General features: G+C 37.9%; 1 protein-coding gene across 22 annotated transcripts in view; it reads left to right on the top strand.

The window, feature by feature from the left end:
* AFDN (afadin, adherens junction formation factor) overlaps positions 1–19,146 on the top strand; it is a 123,921-nt gene extending 104,775 nt beyond the window's left edge. For 6 of the 22 annotated variants that reach the window (XM_027686328.1, XM_027686297.1, XM_027686307.1 and 3 more), the window contains 6 exons: positions 1,832–2,854; positions 4,698–4,733; positions 9,309–9,443; positions 11,588–12,104; positions 16,156–16,234; positions 16,971–19,146. In XM_027686328.1, coding sequence (XP_027542129.1) covers positions 1,832–2,854; positions 4,698–4,733; positions 9,309–9,443; positions 11,588–12,104; positions 16,156–16,234; positions 16,971–17,115 — 1,935 coding nt within the window. In that variant the 3' untranslated portion in view covers positions 17,116–19,146. Of the gene's footprint in view, positions 1–1,831; positions 2,855–4,697; positions 4,734–9,308; positions 9,444–11,587; positions 12,105–16,155; positions 16,235–16,970 lie in introns of those variants that run through there. The other 16 variants (XM_027686401.1, XM_027686440.1, XM_027686363.1 and 13 more) reach the window with 10 other exon arrangements.
* Positions 19,147–20,100: the final 954 nt, after the last annotated feature.

The following is a 20,100-nucleotide window of genomic DNA, read 5'->3' as shown; positions in this document are numbered from 1 at the left end:
AGCTTTACACCAGGCTCATTATGTTTTACTCTTGGAAAAGCAGTGTCATATAAATTACCTTGAGATTGCAAGTACGTAAGCAAAGTAGGGGTTGCTTATTGATTACTCATAGATGTATGGGCGAGTGAATTCAGTAAAAAGTCAATTGAATAAAAAGCTAGTGCTTTTTTTTGTTTGTTTAGTATTATAGATATCAAATCCTAATTATTTGGGCTGTTAAGAAAATAGATGTATAGATGTTACAGCCAAAGTAGGATGGTAATTTTGAAGGAGAATGCTGCATATTAAATGACTGTGGTGAATAGATTCTTAAATATTTTGATGAACTTCCACGCTTAACTCTTTCAGATTTCATCTCACCTAATCTTACCTGCACAGTTAATGTCCAGATGCTCTCTGTCAATGGTGTGAGAGGGGGAGGCTCCTGCCTCCAGAGAATGGTTCCTACCCATTTGTCTTAACCAGATTCTATGATAATTGCTGCCTGGACATGCATCTCTCCCCTGCTTAAGACAAGCTTAAGTGAATAGATGAGGTGGTTAAAACTGGTGAGATGAAGCCCATCTGTTAAAGTTGTTGACTCATACTGAATTGGAGCTATGGTCTTAAGGCTGAATGCAGTGCAGAAAAGCATTTTCATAAGGCAAATGGCTAGAAGCTTTATCTCCTTACAAGCATTGAAAGCGTTCACAGTTTTTACCTGCCGTACAATAGTTCTTTTAAGTTGAAAATTAGAGGAAAATAGACTTTTAAAAGAAGTTGTGCTTTAAATCTTTGCAGTGAGAACTGGGCTTGTAAAAAAAGCTGCTAAATGCCTGTTTTCTGTTCCGAAGGCATTAGCAAACTGTTTGGCTAGGTGCATCTTTACAGCAAATCTAACACAAATAGCTGTGTGTTCAGCTCTATTGGACTAATAGAGCATAAAAAATACACTTGTTCCTCTCAAAGAAGGCATTCTTTAGAGGTCATGGTTAAGGTCATTGATGGAGGAAAAAGAAAAGGAGTTTGCTTTGTTAGTCTTCTCTCAGTTGTTGATAGTTGGTGCATTATGTGTTCAGTGGTTAGTAGTTCCTAACATTCAAACTAAGAATATTTGCTGCAAGAAAATCATTAACAGATTTGATAAGTCTAATTTACGGTCCAGTGTTCCTTTTCAGGTGGTTGTAGAGTGCAGTGAGACTCCGAGTTTGTATAGGAAAAGGCTTGGTGTTTGACGCACTAAAAAAGCAACAAAATGTCAGACCAATACACCCATGCCTCAGGAGCAGGTAGAATCAGACCTGCCTGCCCGGATTCCGTACCCTGAATGACGCTGTAGTAATGAGAGCTTCCTGCGGGTCATCTCGCCCGTTAATGGAGGAGGGTGGGCAGAGGCTCCCTTTCTCTCTTTTAGCAGCCTCTCTGTTTGCCTTCCCAATAGGAAAGATGTTCAGTCAAGCCAGCTGAAGCCTGAATGGCAGAGCTAGTATGCCTGAGCTGCTGCTCAGAGCTGCCAGGACTCTTGTAGTCACATGTGGGGGAGGTGCTGTCAGGGATAGTCCTGAGAAATTGTGCGAGCTGGGGAGGTTTTCAGCTTAAACTCCATTTTGCATTCATCCTTCCTCCTAGTCCAATTCCCAGGCATTTTGGAGCTTGTTAAGTCTTCCATCACACAAATGAGTTAGGAAGACTGAGAAGAGTATTTTATTGTTGGTTTTGGGAAGCTTACTGGGCATGGAAATGCTGAAATGTAATTACCTCCAGTAATAAGAATGTGTTTTGTAAGCCATTTTCAAATACCTTTTAATATAGATGGACTATGATATACATGCCTTGTTTAAATTTTTTTCAGCGTGTAGCTCGTTCCCAAGAAGAGCTCAGAGATAAAGTTTTCCAGCCAGAGAGGAATCGTTTGGAAGTTGTTATACGGAAGGATGTGGAGTACATTGACCGAAAATCGGACAGCGATCAGTGGATGAATTCATCTGTGGATTCCAGCACATCTAGCCAGGAACATCTGAACCATTCCTCCAAACCAGTCTCGCCTGGTTCTTGTTTAGCTAAAAGTGGACCTGGCCGTTGGAAAACTCCAGCTACTAGCCAGCCGACTCCAGTGGCCATTTCCCAGCCCATCAGAACAGATCTTCCCCCTCCACCACCGCCTCCTCCAGTGCATTATGCAGCCGAATTTGATGAACTACAAATGGATTTGCCTCTGCCTCCCCCTCCTCCTCCAAACCAGATAGGAGCACAAGCATCCTCTCAGGTAGCTGCTGCTGAGCGTAAAAAAAGAGAAGAGCATCAGAGGTGGTATGAAAAGGAAAAGGCACGTTTGGAAGAAGAACGAGAAAGGAAACGTCGTGAGCAGGAGAGAAAACTGGGCCAAATGCGTTCTCAGCCACTAATTCCTGCTCAGCCTGTGGTTCCTCCTGTTCCCCTTCAGCAAGTGAAATCAGAAAAGCCTTCAACTTTGCAGAGGTCTCAAGAAACAGTTATTCGAGAGTTGCAGCCCCAGCAGCAGCCTCGGACTATTGAGCGGAGAGATCTGCAGTACATTACTATTAGCAAGGAAGAACTGTCCTCTAGTGACAGCCTCTCTCCAGATCCCTGGAAACGGGATGCTAAGGAGAAACTGGAGAAGCAGCAACAGATGCACATTGTGGACATGCTGAGTAAAGAGATTCAGGAACTTCAGAACAAGCCTGATCGTACAGCGGAAGAAAATGACCGCCTCCGTAAACTCATGCTTGAGTGGCAGTTCCAAAAGCGACTTCAAGAATCAAAGCAAAAGGATGAAGATGATGATGAAGAGGAGGATGATGATGTGGATACTATGCTCATCATGCAGCGACTGGAGGCAGAAAGAAGAGCAAGGGTAAAAGGGGATAATCCTTTCTAGACAAAAGTATTGTAAATATCTAGCTTGGTGGGTTTTCATGCTTTGGCTGAGTATTTTGATGTTCTTAAAGGGTAAAGGAGGATGAAGCTTTCTTAAATAGATAAAATATTAAAATTAATAACTTAGAGTGGCTTCACCAGTTAAATGATGTATTATAAAAGTATCAAAGCTACCTTTTATAGATTTAGCAATTGAATATTTAGCAATTGAATTTACTTTTCTGGTTTGGGGGAAAGAAATTCCCTTTGGATAAAGAGATTTTGCCATGTACCTGGAGTATGATTAAAAGGTAAAATATGGCAGAAATTTGCTTACAGAAAGATATGCAAAAACATTTGAAATTTTGAAAGTCTGTAGGAGAATGAGGAACAAAAATAGTGTGATTTCTCCCTCCCTCCCCCCACCCCCAGTATATTTATTCCCAAGAGTTTTTCTTTATAGTCTTGGACATTAGTACATGACATGAGTGCTTCCAGGGAATCGTGAACTGAATGGCGATTCCAAGTTGCTGGTCTGCTCCAAGTAAAGGAAGCTGTTACCTCTACCTTTACCACCACCTCAGTGCTGACCCCAGCAGTGGGAAGCTATTGGGTTGAAGCAGGTGGTTTTGAGTGTTGTAACAACTAATACACCCTGTCTAGGGCTCCAACTCATACATATCTGAATTTTGCATGGTGTCTTGTTTGATCAGCATCTGACAAGGTTTGCTTACTTTAGCTTCAGTTCTGTGAAAGCTCATACGTAAAAAGATAATACAACTGAATAGTACGATGAAGCTTTTAATCACTCTGCTGGTGGCTGTTGTCTCTCAGAATCTGCTAAATCTACTACTGTTAATGAGAAAAAGTTTCTGTAGGAAAACCTGTTCTTTTCTGAATAATAGCATGGATACCCAAGTTACATACCAATAGCTATGCTTTGCCAGGCTTAAAAACTAGCTCTGTAATATGTTGAGTGTCTTCTGTGTGTTTGTCTTGAAAAGTTGACTTAATTCTGTGATAAGCAATGTTTAATTCTTGAGAAATGTTTGGACATGCTTGTTTTGACATTCAGAAATAGCTAGCGGCTTGAGTAGTATTTGAGTTCAGGATTGTTTTGGCAGCTTGATTTCCTAAACTTACTCTTCTCATATTCGCTGCAGTCTGCATTGCTTTCCTTTTTTTCTTGTGGCTAACTTTATTATTGTGTAAAACAATAGATACCTCAAACTTGGAAACTGAAGAAAGGAAAAGTGAAATCTATATTTGGCAAACTGGTTGTGTTAAAGCCCAGCATCCCTAACATATAATTTGTAGCACACAAGCAGTTACCTATGCGCATAAAAAATTCAAGTAGAACTGCCATTTCAACAAACTGTCTTTAAAATTTTACTGTAGCAAGGCTAAGAAAGCCATGTGTCATTAAAAGAAAGCCAGTTGTACTGCATAACTTGCTATCAGTCCACTCTATAAGTGCTGGATTTAAAACACTGTTTTTGCATAAAGTTCTTCCAGCTTTTTGGGACATTTTGAAACTAAAAAATAACAGTTGTCTTGAACTGAATTAATGTTTGATTTTGGTTACATTTCACTACTAGAGATGCAATAAGTAGCATCTCTGGAGAACTACTGAGGTGTTGAATGAGTCAAAGCAATACTAATAAAAATTTGGGATTATTTGTTTTCATTTCTGTATTTCAGGATTATGTCAATTCAGTTCCATGTTCTAAAGCAGCTGACTAAAGAAATAAAAGAAAATGCTTTTGAAATAGTGCAAGTCTAACCTATCTTTATTTTCACTGTGCATCTTCCTTTTTTTTCCCCTTTCTTACTACCTGCAGCAGACTGCAGTGCCAGCAATCTCTGTTCTAGATTTGGTATGTTTGTTTCTTTCTCTTCAATATCTCTTTGCCATTTCAATTCCTTATATTATATGCTTTGGATGATGATTTGGCATCTTTGGGTGTTCAGAAATCATTGTGATACAGTAAGCAGTAAGTTAACTGCAAGCATGCATTTGAATGTTTTCAGATGTGGTGACTCCTTTCCCTGTGTTTCCTTCCTTTTAGATGTTGTGCTCTGCTTGCAAACTTGATTTGTTTGTTGTAGCAGTGGTCTAATATAAAACTATGTATCTGCTGTTTTGTGCAATCGTGTTTATAAAATCTTACTAATAACTTTGAATGAACAGGCTGTGAGGTAAGATTTCTTCCTTTCTCTTTACCACCCATGAAGGTTTCAGAGGAGCTCTAGGAACACCATTCCTTTCCAATTGGAAGTGAAATTGTCTTGAGAGCCTAAAAATACAGCATACTGTTTCAGCACATGCTGAAACGTGCTGAAATGCTTACAGGTGTTACAGTTTTGTCATTAACATAAAAATTATTTGTAAACTCAGAAATTACTTCTGAACTAATATTTCCAAGTAGGTTACATAAACATGCAGTTATTCAGTTATGATATAATTTCAATTTAAATTGGTTACTACTATTTTCTTGCATCTAAAACATAACTGGCTTTCAAACTGGAGCAGTAATTGCTATGACTCCAGCTAATTCTGTATTTTTTTGCTCTCATTGGACATGGGTACATGGAAAAGAAGTTCTGTAGTCTTCTAGAGAAGTACATGCCCTTTAAAGTGTATTTCTGTATAATTAGTGTACCAGTTTGAAAGAAAGGTGATGTGTGCAACTCTTGTTAGTATAATTACTTTATGCTGCTTGAAAAAATTGTAAATGTGTTGGTTCAAAACACAGATTTGCATATTCGGCACTGCTTTATGAAAAACAAAATCACCTTTTAAAATGCATATTTCAGGTAACTTACAAATCTACACACTTATAAATCTAAGGTGTTCAGTATCTGAGATTCGTAAGTGTTAAGCAGTTTACAGCAATGAAAAAGGTGAAATACGCCAGCTTTCTGAATTAATGGACAAACTAGGAGTCATGTTTTTTTCAGACTTAGTAGCTATCAGTATTTTTTCTTATTTCTACTCCTGTATTTTTTTGCTGAAACCTTGGTCCCTGGAGCTGCAACTGTATAGATAAAGCATTTTACCAAGCAGACTGTAAACTTCTGGATCTGTCTGTGAAAGATGGTTGTGAAGGCAGACAGTTATCATCAGCTTTAAAAATGGATTAGACAAATTCATAGACATCACACCTGTAAGCAGCTACTTCAAGGATTACACAAGGCTGTACCAGCTGACATCTCTGGTACTGTGCTGAATGCTGGGGAGATACTAAAAGAAGTGGACAGGCTCACGTGCAGCTCTTCTTGTCATGGTCAGAGACAGAATACTGTGTTAGATGGATCCATGGCCTGAATCAGTCAATAATTTACTATGTTCATTGGATTTAGCTTTAAAAATTTAGCTTTAAAAAAAGGCAGCAAGCTAATTCTGAAATAGATGATGTTAAACGCTACACCCAGCAAATACTGCTTTTTCCTATTTTCACCTTTTTCATACTATTCATATGACTTTCCAGACATAAATGCATCTCAACTATGCCACTTCATGTACCCAAGTAATTACTACTTTGTTTCTTAAAAAAAAAAAAAAGCTTTCCCATGCTTGATGCTTTTTATGTATGTCTAATGTGAGCATTGGTGTTAGCTGTTCTGCTAATTACAGGGCTGATGAAAGGTGATGAACAGTTAACGCATGAATTGATGAATTGTCAGCTTGGCCTAGTGTTGGTTTTTTAAATTCCCCAGGCCACTATCAGATCTGACCCAGCTTTAGTTGTCATAAATAAATAGGTATAAATTTAAAATTCTTCTGGAACATCTTTCAGAGTGTTCTAAGCAGTGCTTGGAGAAATGAACTTTATCTGAAATCTGAGACTTTCTGGATGCCAGCCAGTCCTGTGAATATCTTAACATTCCTGATAGGGATCAGCCCACTGGCCTTTTTACAAGGAGCAATAGCTCAGGGGAAAGGTGGTCGTCTTTGCCCTTCTAGGTAGGAAAAGTGCTTCGAGCATATGTTGGCAATAGGGGGACAGTTGCACAGCTGAGGGAACTGTTGGCACTTTGCAGTAGAGCTGGGACAAAGCAGGGGAAAAGAATTGGTGCTTTGTACTCAGCTGCTTTGCTCATTTACAGCTGGCAGAACACTCTTCTCCTTCACTCTGGCGCTACAGATCAGTTGTTACCTGTTAAAATATAAGCATGTGCAGCTTTGGAGAAAATCCAAAATCAGTAAATCACATGAAAACACGACTTTTAAACGAGAATAACTAATTGGGATAAAGAAGCATGAAATCAAAATACTCGACCTGGGAATCTAATAGTCCTCTTACTAGAAGCGGGACACAAAGCTTCATGTCTTGAAAATTTGGGATGAAGTTAGAATTGGGTACTGTGGTATGCACACAATGACAGACACGAATGCCTGCAAGTGCTCTGGCATGCCTTATCGTCCCACTGCTCCCTGCCTTGCTCTGAGAATGCCCCAAAGTAGAAACTAGTTACTGATCATAAAGAAATGAAATGTCATCTCTTGATAGTTGCTGTATTCTTGCTTGTTCCTTACATAGAGTTTTTAGTTATTTTACTAGGTATTATGTTTAGAATAGCCTCCAACCTGGATACAGTTGTCTTCGCAGTTATTATGACTCAGATGTTGACAACAGTTCCCAGGTGGGCAGCCTGCCCAAGCTGCCTTATTTCTTCAGTTAAGGTCACAAGACAATTAAACAAACCAGTCCTACTTTCCCTTTAATTTACTTGGAAATATTTTCTTGTACAAGAGCATATGAATAGGAATATTTGCTACTAAGCAAAAAGGCATGCATGCAATAACCAGGGAACAGTAACTGCCATGTTCATGGTATTTTCTAAATGCAGTTGGGATAGGGTCAAGGAATTTTCCTGTGTTTTCTCATCATGCAGTTTTTACTTGCCCTTTTTTTATTTTAAGAGGAAATTACTCATCTTGTATAAACTCTTGTGAATTATTAGCTGTCTTTCCTTTTGACAGCAATATTATCTCCTTTGCAAATCATGTCTTTTTAATAACCAAGACAAGGAGAAGTCTTAATCCAAGCAGGGAGTCAGTTAACTACTATGTTCCCCGCTCTGCAGTACAAATTGATCTCTATCTGTATATGTTTTTAATTAGGAATGACAGTTTTAGCCCTAAATAAGTGAAATTTACTTGGAGGTGGCATCCTCTAGTATACATTCACCAAATTACTGCCTAAATGAAATGAATTCATTTTGTTTGTTAGCTTTCATGCTCAAAAATGAGCAGTGGGGGGAAATAATTGCAAGAAAATTAGTAAAAAAAATTTAGACCTTTTCAGAATTGATTGGAAAATTGATTAAAAATCTATTCTGCTTTAAAGCACATTTCCCATTAATTAATTGGGGGGGATACTTACATGAAGGTTGTCCTCACAAAGTCTATTAAAACTAAATTAATTTTACTGTATCATTATTGCTTTGTATCTTAAGGGTCTTTCTCTGTAAGTGAAGCTGGACTGTAAAAACAAATCCAGGAGTAGAAAAGTACCCTTGTTATATGCAGGTTTTAGCAAGATCCAATGATTTACTGATTTATACCAATCAGTATAAAAAAATCTTATGTGGAAGAAAAAAAAAATCACTTTAAAACATAGCTCCAGTAAGAAATAACACAGCATTTTTTAGTTAACATCCAGTTAGTTTAACATCCAGTTAATTTCTACTTGTGAGTATTGTGCCAGTGAATATTCCTGTACATGAAGGGCTTAGATACTGTTAGCTTTAAAGAATCATGCACAGCGTGGGTTGTTGCTCAGTTTTCTTGTCAGTTCAGTATCATAAACATATATAAACTAGTATTGCCTGTTGGACATCAGTTGTCCATGTGAGCTGTTTAATCTCAGTAGTCAAAGTTTTCTTTCCCTTGTTCTCTGCTTTTTCCAAAACACATCTGCTGCAGATACAGTGGGAGATTTTATTTATCTCCTGAGACTATTTGCAGACTTGCTGAATGAGCCTGTTACTTTAAATGGATTGATCCTTTGACTAATGAGTCATGATTTTCCGGTGCTTAAATACTAATCCAGAATGAAAAAAAACAATCGACTGCTGGAGCTGTGGACTGTTGGTTCCAAGTATTTAATTTCACTTTACTGTACCTATGAGACTATGATTGCTGAAGCTGTCCAGAATGTGAGTCACCTCCGTCTTCTCCTAGGGGTCCATATATATAAATGTCTCCCTGTGTACTTCGTGCTTTTATGTATTTACCTCTGTGTGCCTCTGTCTTTTTTTTTTTTCCTTTTTCCTTAGGGATTTTAGGAAAGTGAGTGTAACAAAGCATACTCTTAACAGCTGGAAATCTGTATTATACCACTTTCTACTGAATGAGTTATTTTTAGATGCCAGTACTCTGTTACATTTTTTTGACTCATCTTGCCAACATGAGTGGCAAAAAATTAAAGATGTGTCTCTGTTAGTTACAGGATGAAGAACGCAGACGGCAGCAGCAATTGGAAGAAATGAGGAAACGAGAAGCAGAAGACAGGGCCAGGCAGGAAGAAGAACGACGACAGCAAGAGGAGGAGCGGACCAGGAGAGAGGCTGAAGAAAAGGTTGTGGTATTCCAAGTGCTGCAGGGATTCTTGCAGGCCTTTTCTCTGCCTAGCCAGGGACAGCTCAGTGTTGGGTCAGCAGAAGTTAAACACAGTAGCCCTTGTGATAAAGGCCACAGCCCAAGGCTTCCTTTTTTCCAGTATAAACCAAGAAGTAATTAAATTAATAGCCCGTTCCTGCTGGCTGGAGTTGACTGGTATTGTGGAAGTAGGCTTATCGTCCGAAGGTTTTTAGCAGTGGCAAGGACTTGCCTTCAGAGCCTTTCTGAAAGTTATGGAAGAAGTCAGTTCCCTCCTGTTTTCCTTCAGTCCCCCAGCATGACTTGTGTACCTTCTTTAATATAATGGATGAGTTAGTGGTATTGGGTTTTGCTATATCTCAGAGATGGCACTTAAATATTTTTTCAGTATTTTTAAAATACAAAGAGAAATATGAAATACAGTGGAGTGGTAACGAGTATTCCAAATTGTTTTTATGTTTGAACTATTGGACGAAAGAGAATTAATTTCTAGAAAGCAAATAAATAATTTCAGCAGATAAGTCACTGTGCAATCAAACAAATTGTAAAAGTTCAGGGTTGTCGGTTTCTTCAGAACATTACACATGAGAAGCTTTATTGATCAAAACTAGAAGACAAAGCAGTTCATTTGGCTTTTAGCGTGTTTAAGATCATCTTGTTCCTATAGAATGAGCAGTTACTTCTCTTCCGATTGCCTGTTAGTAACACTGACTTCAGAAAGAAGAAAGAAAGCTATCTTGTAGTGGTGGTGGTCATCTTGGAAGATTGAGCAAATATATTTTAAAAAAACCCCAGTGACCAACCTTAGATGTATTAACTTTATTAATTTTTTTTGTTACATTATTTTCATGCTTTGTTAAATTGCTTCTCATAAGCAGCATGAGTTGATGAGTAGAAGAGAGCTAAGCTTTGGTTGGAAATAGATGAGAAGTGAGGAAGGGTATCTGGACTGAGGAAAGTATTTAAAAGTATACTGTAGGAAGCTTAAAAAAAATAGGCAACCAAGAAAAAACAACCAAGGCTTTCTTAATTTCTGATGATAATGCACGCAAATGACATTTGGATCACACACTTGAAAGGGTTTTCACTGACAGATCTTGACTGAGATATTTGCACATCTACAAACTTGGAACTTGGTACCATCAGTACAATGGTTTTAGAGAATAGTACAAGGGGATGAGTTTCATTCTTTACTCTACACGAACAAGACTGGATTTCTGATCTTTTTCAGGATAACTGACTCAGTAGTGGACAGATAAGCAGATAAGGTGGATTTCTTTAAACATGTGGATTAAAAATAGGGTGGTTGTTCAAAATGTCATATATTCCCAGCAGAAGCTATATTATGCTTATACACAAGGGGTTTGGTAACATACAGTTCCCAAATACACATTTTCATTTGTTACCAAACTACTGAATAAACCCTAGTATTAATTTACAGTGTGTCTTAGACAAGAGCTGAATAAAGTTAAATGTTATTTAGTTAAAGAATAATCTTTTAAAGTCAAAAAATACATAAAATATATTTAATGGCCTTCTAAATGGTCAGTAGCCTCTTATAAATATCATTAGCATAGTTTCTGTTACAAATGTTTTTTTAAAATATTCATTTGATGTCTGTTTTGGAAAAGTTCTTTGTAATTTGATTTCTGCATGAAAGTAGTTTTCCTGGTATTTATACCAGAAGCGTTGTTAGGAGTCATCTATTCCAAGGCTCTGTTGATTAACTTATGTTGTATAAGCATGAAGCAAAATTACAAAGTTCCTTTTTTAAGATGGTAGTTAATTTTAGTTATTTTCCTCTCCCACAGATTCTTTACAGCTTTAGTAAATCTGCACCTTATTAACTGTAGTTACATTTTGAGTAATAAATGCTGTAATTGCCCTTAGTTCACACAGGCAGTTGCCTTAGTGACCACAGGCATGAGTGCCAGTTTTTTTCATAGTAGTAAATATTCTTTGTTTGAGTCCATATAGATGTCCTTCTTTGTTTACTGCCAGAAAAGAAGACCAAAAAAAATAAAATATTTACACGAGATGTTTGTAGCTCAGTGATGGAAAGCTTAAATCTCTCTTAGACTGAAATGTCTGACCAGTGTGTTTCTGTTTCCTCTGGGCTTACAGAGGCGACAGGAAGAGGAATATTACAGTCGCTTAGAGGCTGAAAGGCGCAGGCAGCATGATGAAGCTGAACGAAGATTGCTGGAACCTGATGAGCCTGGTCTGTACAGACCTCCACTTCCACGGGAATATGAACTCCCATCCCCAACCCCTTCATCTAACGCTCCTCCTCCCCCACCTCAGCGAAACACCTCTTACCTCAAAACACAGGTCCTCTCCCCTGACACGATATATACTGCCAAGTTTGTTGCATACAATGATGATGATGATGAGGAGGAGGATTCCAATCTAGCAGGTCAGGATAAGTACTCCAGCACAAGAAAATCTTATGGTGACTTTCCTCCTGCCACCCTTAAGCAACAGCAGCCCTCCCGCCAGCCTCGCCCAGTTTCAGATGGCATCTTTCTTTCCAACTCATTCCAGTCATCTCCAGTCAATGCCAACAGTACTACTGCCAAAAAAACCCAGCCCCCACCCCCATCAAACAAACCGAGTTTCATCCATTCCAGCAGCTCTAAAGGTAGACACAATGAAATCAGTCATCTCTACAGAACTATCCTTGTGTTTTCAACTCTGGTGCTCTAGATTGAATCGCTTACTTTGTGATTTCCCCTCCCCCCCACTTAATCACTGTTTTCACACTGGTGATCTAACTGAAATCCTGGTATTAATATGAATCCTCCAATTTTTAATTATTTTGATCTCTCAAATTTTCTTCCTCTTTACCCAAACTTTTCAAAAGCAAAAGTTCCATCTTTCATACAATGAATCAGAAATTATTTTAACTGCTACTCAGCCAATTCAAAGTACTGTTGGTCTTGGCTTTCACTCTGTATCTTTCAGTGATTTGTTTTGTATGAATGACCATTGTTTACTCAGGGCATCTGGAAGTGCACCTTTCTTGAACACAGAAAACCTCTCCTAATGGGTTCATGGACAGAGCTTATCCTCTGCTTCGTTGTTGGTACCAGGGTACTCTCTTTTAATCATGTGTGCAAATGGCTTTAAAAATTACCTTTGTAGAGGTAGTTCTGAAACACAAGCACCAAGAGACATAAAGGACATGCAGTTAGTTTCATGTATTAGGCACCATTCCTGTAGTTCTGTTTTTTTAAGTGCAGTTCCTTGCAGAGAGACAAAGATATAAGTTTCATCTTAGTACTTGTTGCTTTACTCCTTCCCATCCCTTCTTTGCCTCTGTGTTTCTCTCCTCATCTTGTTTCTTTTGTAACTCCAAGTGGCTAACCATAATGGAGTTTAATTTTAAGAAGAGTTAATTTCAAGAACTCTAGTTGCTAGTAACTCAGCACCATATTTTATCTGCAGAGTACTAGTTTAGCTCCACTGATGAAGTCGAAGCTAATCCAGTCCAAAGTTCCATGCTACATTTTTTTAAACTGCTGCTGTATAGGAGGAATCTTAATATACTTGACTCTTTGAGTACATCTCACTCTAATAAACTTGCAGTTTATTGATACAATACTTCGTCTTTAAACAGCAGCATCTGCTGGCAGCTTTTCCTACATTTATTTTCTTCTATTCCCCTAGTTCACTCTTTTTACTTATGCTGGAAGTAAACAAGTGCCTGACAACCAACTCCAGCTGAGCAAGTCATTTTTCTAAAATGCAATGAATACCAAGTCACATGAGATTGCAGGGAAAAATGTTTAGGCTGGCTTCTAGCAGAATGGCTAACTTTTTTGCTGGATTCAAGTCTCAGTTACACAGGTGGAAGCCTACAATATGGTTATATCCCTCATCACTTTTTTGACTACCTAATGAATTAGGAAAATCACTTACTTGCTTTATTCAGAGGTGTGCCCTGGTCACAGGGAGAATATAAGCCTCTGAATTGCTTCCATCTCTCAGAAGCACTTCTAATCCAGCTGCAGTAGTATATGAATCTGATTTAGGATATGTATGAAGCCACTGAGCTTCCTGTCTGCATCGTTTTCAGTTGGGGCTCAAGCCATCATTTTCCAGCAAGACATCCTTTCCTTTGCAGGGCAAATTGGCTTCGCTACATTTGGACTGCTTCCAAAGGGAAGTGTCGAAGAGAAGCTCTGAACAGTATTGTGTAGTTTTAGTATTGCTGAAGGGTCATTAATTTAGCTCACTTAAAAGTACTGTCCCACTGATGTACTTGATGCTTAGTAGTTTCACTATTTGGAGTCAGTACAGCACCCAAGTTGTGTAAAAAAAAGTATCCACACTAATTCTCATTTAAAGGTAGAAAAAAAAAAGCCTCATTATTTACCCTGGTGTTGCCTGTGAGATCTCAAGATGTAGTAGTGTCTATGGGTCCTGCAAGCCCATCTATCACTCCTGTCTGGCTCTGTCATAGGTTCCAAATCTTAAAGGAAGATGAGGGACGGTTTTAGCTTTTCAGTGTGTTTTTGTTAGACTGGAGTATAAGCAGACACACTGGACGCTACCTACTATGTGCTACCATTATAATGCAGGTAGTTCCATTATACCTACCCTGCACATGAAGCCACTGAAAAACCCACAGCCAGTTTTGTATCAGAAGGACTCTAGCTATGGAACACCAGATATCACAGAGAATTAGTGAGCTAAAATAAGATTAAAGACAGGGAATAGTGGAAAAAATTATCTTCAATCACTATAACTATCTATGTTGTCAACTTGCTCTTAGGAATATTCTAAAATGGTGGGCTTCTGACATGAAACTTTGGTCCTGTATATCTGTACTGAATTTTTGTTCTTTCAAAGGACTTTCTTTTTTTAGGAATTCTTACTTGAAAACAATTATAGTAGAGTAAAATGTGCCTTCCATCACAACACATAGGCTTCCACAGGGCCTTGCTTCCCTTCCTTATTTGGCACTTTAAAGACATGTAGTGAATTAAGCAACCCTAGAACCATCAGTCACTAGTTGTCACCACCACTCTCCTTGCCTCCCATAATCCACAACCCAGAGTACCATTTCATATATAATTGCATTTCCCAATGCTGCTCTCTGTTAATTTTAATTGAAAAATGAATCTCATGAAAGTGAAATGTTCAGCGGTATTGTGTGTGCACATTTGTTTTTCCTGGAAAACAATCAAAAGGACAATCCACAAAGATTTGGTTAGGGTTTTGGTAACAATAAGGGAATATTGTAATACGATGCTTCGCCTTTAATAGCCTAATTCATAAACCATACAACTAATTCTGAATACTCTTATTTCATAATTTTTAAAATAGCCATGAGAACAGGTTAACTTCACCTGATTGCTCAAGCTTCTATGAAGACTGCCTGCGTAACGTACAAAGCCGTTTGCACAAAATGCAGAATTCACTGTGCAGTTTACCATCTCCCATCTTGCTGACTCTGTTACATTCCTGTCTTTTACAGCTCTTTCCTGTTCTGAGTGTTAACTCTAGTAAACCACGCTTCTGCAAATTTTGCTCTCGTGCCTTCTTCCACTGGGTTTCTTAAGACCATTGGGTCCCTTAACTAATCAAGGAAAAAGCCAGCACTCAGATGAAAACTATTTTCCTAATGCAAATGAAACTCTGAACCACAGCATGTGGATCCAGACTTTCTAAAGCAGGGAAGGGTAGTACTTACATCAATGTAAGACTCGTGTCTGAGAGGAAAAAAAACAACTTCATATGCCTGACATACCTAGTGTGATTTGATCCACTACAAATTTTTGGTGGAAAAAATTTAGCCTAGAGAACACTAAATAAATTTGCCTGTGTTCCACTATCATATGTCTCTTAGTGAATATTTATGAGAAGTTGTATATACCAGTGGAAGAAGCAAACATTTCCTTTTGTACCAAAGAAGGTTCACAAGACATAACATGTACAATATTGAGACCAGAACTATCTAAAGACAAATCTGAGTAGTGTGCTGACAACTCATTTTTACTCTTTTCTTGACAGTTATTAAGAGAATATGATCTTAAATATAAATTATTGAAATTTTTGATTGGAAATAAAAGGTTTTGTCTTGTGGCCTTTAGAAAGAATTAATATAATGTGTAAAACCTGTTGTGTTATATAAACCTAAAGGTGCAGTGCTGCAAGATAGTTGCTTGAAATTGAAGTGCAGGGGACAGGGGGCATCTTCTGAGTAGTACAGTTCACTTAGACTAAAATGAAAATAAAATTCTGACTACTGAACTGCAAACATGATAGATACTAATCTTTCAGCTTTCGAAAGAGAGCAGCTGCAGCTAACTTATTTCCTGTGGAGCTTGTCATAGGATAACGAAGTGTGTTGCTCTTTCCATCGATCTCCTTGAACAACTTCTAATGTCTGTCTTACAGATAAGCCATAATAAGATAAAGACCATGATTTGGCGTGTGCTGGATAATCTAAACAAAATGGGTTCTGACTCAAAATTAGGAATAAAAAAATTAAGCAGTTTTGAGGGGGATGGAATTTGGTAGTACTGGTTTCAAATAGTCTGGAAGTCAGATGACCCTCTAAATTTATTTCTGATTCTAGTTTGAGATTATTTCTTGAAAGAAGCACTGCACCTTTTGAAGAAATGCAGTATAAAACTTTTGTGTTGTAACTGCAATCCTTCAACGTACTTTTTCTTTTGCATAAGGAATAAATTCATACACTGGATCTACAGGAGCAGCTGCTGGGGAAGGTTATCGGGATCCAAGAGACAAAAGATCTAAAAGGTGACATACAGGACTCCATGAACTTTTATACACCTGACTCGGCTAAATTCTGCAGTATTTTCTGTTGCTGTTGTTGTATCTCCATGGGCTAATCATTAGTTCTGCAGTTGGCTCTATCATGGGTTACTATAAACCACAGCTAAGTTTTCCACAAGTCCTGAGGTGATCTGAAGCACTGCTGAACAGCAGCAAATTTTGGCACTACAATTAAGTAAACCAAATGATCTGTGTAAACTAACAGCAGCAACTGTTTTATGTGTATTTATGACTCTGAACAGAACCTCTCAAGTGGGATTCTTACCAAACTTGTAATAAGTGTCAATAATGCAAGCTGTATATATCTCATACAAGCTTTACCATACAGCATACTGAAGATATGCTTTGTCTTCCAGTGCTTTTTCTTAGACCTGTGCCACCACAGAAAAGCTTGCTAATTTAGCCAGAGCAGCAATGCTGTGCTAATATAGACAGAGCCTTAGTTTATACCTGCCGTTCACTTTGAAAATTGGCAGGCATTTCCATTCATTTAAGATGCAAGAAAGGGTCACAAGCCATAAATTTGTCTTAAGTGGTAGCACAATTAAAGGTATGTGTGAGGAACAAAACCTTGCAGAACACAGAGTGGAGACTTGCTGTAGTCAAAGAAGCTATTAGTCAGTACATGTAATTAAGAATTATTATGTTTAAGGGTATTGGAGATCAGAATTTTAAAAAGTATTTTTTTTTTCCTTTCCAGTCAAGATGGAGATTTACCTGGAGCACCAGAAAACTTGACGTTCAGGGAACGCCAACGACTTTTTTCACAGGGTCAGGATGTATCTAATAAAGTAAAAGCTTCTAGGAAACTAATGGAACTGGAAAATGAGTTGAACACAAAATAAGATTAAAGCACCTTATCAAATGTAACGGAAGATCTCCAAATTGAGGGATTGAGATGGGGGGCACACTACTAATGAACAGAAAGTGAATGTTTTCTGAAAGGAGTGACTTTGATTCCTCTATATCTAAGACTGTTAATTAAGATTTAGAGATGTCGCAATAGCAAGAAAACTGATTACTTTGCCAGGAGCTTGTGGTTTATACAATGAAAGCACTGTAAAATTTTAAAGATATGAATCACGTGAAGGTAACTTTTTCTTTTCTGTTTTGGGGGTTAAGTTCTTGTGCACCAGACCAAGTAGCACTTGTCAAAGATAAGTTCTGTTTCCTGGTGTTTTACAGACACACTTTTGTTTTAGCTGCTGAGCAGAGAGAGTGAGAATAGCTTGAACTGCCTAAACTAAGCTGTGCACTAGAAAATTAGTATTTTAGGTTGTTTGATAAGAAGCCAATATTTGGGCCACCTTAAATTTGAGACTTCATATGCAAGTTTGACATACTGTATGGTGTTTATAGAATGATCATATCAATACAAATCTTACCATTACTTAGTACTGGAATAACACACATTCTGTAGGTAGAACCTTGGAATAAAAACATTTCTAGTCCTACATATTTGTTGGGTCTAAAATGGTTGCCTATGAGTTTATCTGTAGTTATGGAAAAGTCTGTATGTTGATGCATCCTCACTATATGTGCTTCAGACTTTCAAAAATGTGAAGATAAAAACCTTTGGTTAACTGTTTCATTAAAAATTACATAAGCAATAGATAGTAGCCTACACTAGTGGCCCTCCATCAGCTAGGACCAAAATGTTAGTAATGTGTTAGAGGTGAGGAGTAATGATTCCAGTTTCAAGGTGAGCTGAACGGATACCTATGTTTTCTGACAAAGGCAGATTAGAAGTTAATAGGTAATTAGGCATGGAACCGTATTGATGAGTCTGTTACCAGTTCAGCAATAGATTTTTTTGTTCTATGGAGATGTGAACTGGCATATTAGAGAAAAAGGCTGAAGTATGAAGCATCAAATAGAATACTGCAGTTTGGGAGTGGGAATGTTAGTAAGGTCATTAACAGAGCTGGTGTGGTGGCAAGGAACCATCACTGCTTATGCCGAGGAAGCAGTGCTAGTGAGCTCTTCTTCAGTCTAGCTGGCTTTACTGACATCCTGTTACTGAAAACATTTTTGGCAGTTCAAGCTATTTTTTCACACTGTAATAGCCTTATTTAATTTTAAATTGTTAATCTTTTTCCTCCCACTATTTCTTCAGCTATGCTTATGTGGCTGATGATGTTGGGAATAAGGACCTCATCGAAGTTTTTCTCATTGTGTGATGTTAAGACAATATATATTGTGATTCCAAATAAATTTTCTATTTGACAAAGCCCTTTACTGGCTTTAGATGATTTTTTTTTCCTGTATCATATTGTTCTCTTATAAATATATATTTAGGGAATTGTGCACACTTCCAGATACAAAGGGGTAGACTTTCACTGCCTTAGGAAAGAAATCACTTTTAATAAGAGTTGTATGATAAATAAATGCAAGTTAATGAAAATTGGAGTGTAAATATTTTTTACATATTTCAGGTTTCTTATTTGAAAGTGTGCTTTTACCGTTTCACCTGTTAAATATGAAGTAGAAGATTAAACTGGTTCAGAGTGTTAATGAAGGATCTGCATGCTTGCTGTGTCTGTTCATCAGGAAAAGCAAGCCTCTCCCAATTTATCTTGAGAACACTAGCAGCCTTACAGTGACAAGCTTTCCTTAAGGAAAAAACTTATGCTGTTGCTGAATTACTGTTGCTGCTGGATTCTGAAAAAGGCTTAGCAAAAAAATACCTATAACCTTCAGTTGAGTGGATTTGGCCGCTATTGGGCATTCGGGTCAAGTGTGAATATGTGTAAAAGTGCTTTTCATATTTGTCTGTGCATTATTATGAAAAACATCAAAACTGCTGTAGTTTCCCATTTCTACTGTATTTCACTTGCAACCTATTTTTAATAAAGTTTGTATTGTATTTAACTTTGCATTAAATGTTTTTTCTACTGTTTGTTATTTAGTGTTCCTAACAACATTATCATAAACCAAAGGGGCTCTTTGTATGTTATGCCTTACCTATCCTCTTAAAATAAATTTACAAGTAAAGTTGATGTGTCTCATAGTAAGTAGATGAAAACCCCAAATTAATTTTACATGGAGAATCAATGAAGGAGGCTGATCTTCTTGGATCAGAAAGGAGAATTTCTTGGCCTAGTGTTGTTTGATACTGTGGCACTGACTTGAAAGAAGTGATTTCTACAGCTTAACCAACAGTGTATGAAGTAGTAAATACCAGTGGGGGTCAATTTTGCAGGCTAGTTGTACTGTATTTGTATACTGAAGTGCAAAGTTGTTTTTCTAACAACAAAGAGGAACCTGGAACATGGCTTCTTTTGGAAAAGTAAATAGTATTACATGCAGTCTCCACTGTGATTGTTGTGGTTAATTGGGAGTGAGCAGTTTAAGTGCTGCCTGGGGAGGGAGTCAGGCTCCAGTGAAGTGCTGTACATGCCTTCTGCTGTAGATGTGTGTCCACTGGAGATGGGATTGAGAGCCACCTATGCCTCTTCCCAGGCGAGTACCTTAATCTCTTGAGTTGTGGGGTCTAACACTCTTGAATTTTCAAAATCACTATTGAGGACAATCTGGATTTTAGTTTGAGATATGCATATAAAGGCAGGGAAAGAGACAAAGGAACTTCACAAAGCTGGAAGTGTTGTTTAGTATGTTGCAAGTACGATTGCCAGGACCTCAAGTCATGGCTGAAGGAAATATTTATCCATGTTTTGAGTCTGTAGCTTTTGACTGTAAGAATAGCCTAAGGAAAAAGAACTTACTTGAATTTAGAATGTCTAGCCTAGAAGAAAAAGGAAACAATCCATTGCTCTTCTGTATGGGAGTCCCTCAGTCTAAGCAAGAACAAAGAACCTGGTACAAGCAAA

Source organism: Neopelma chrysocephalum, unplaced genomic scaffold (assembly GCF_003984885.1).
Source record: "Neopelma chrysocephalum unplaced genomic scaffold, ASM398488v2 Primary Assembly neopelma1_23, whole genome shotgun sequence".
NCBI lineage: Eukaryota > Metazoa > Chordata > Aves > Passeriformes > Pipridae > Neopelma > Neopelma chrysocephalum.
This window is presented reverse-complemented; position numbering and strand designations above follow the sequence as displayed.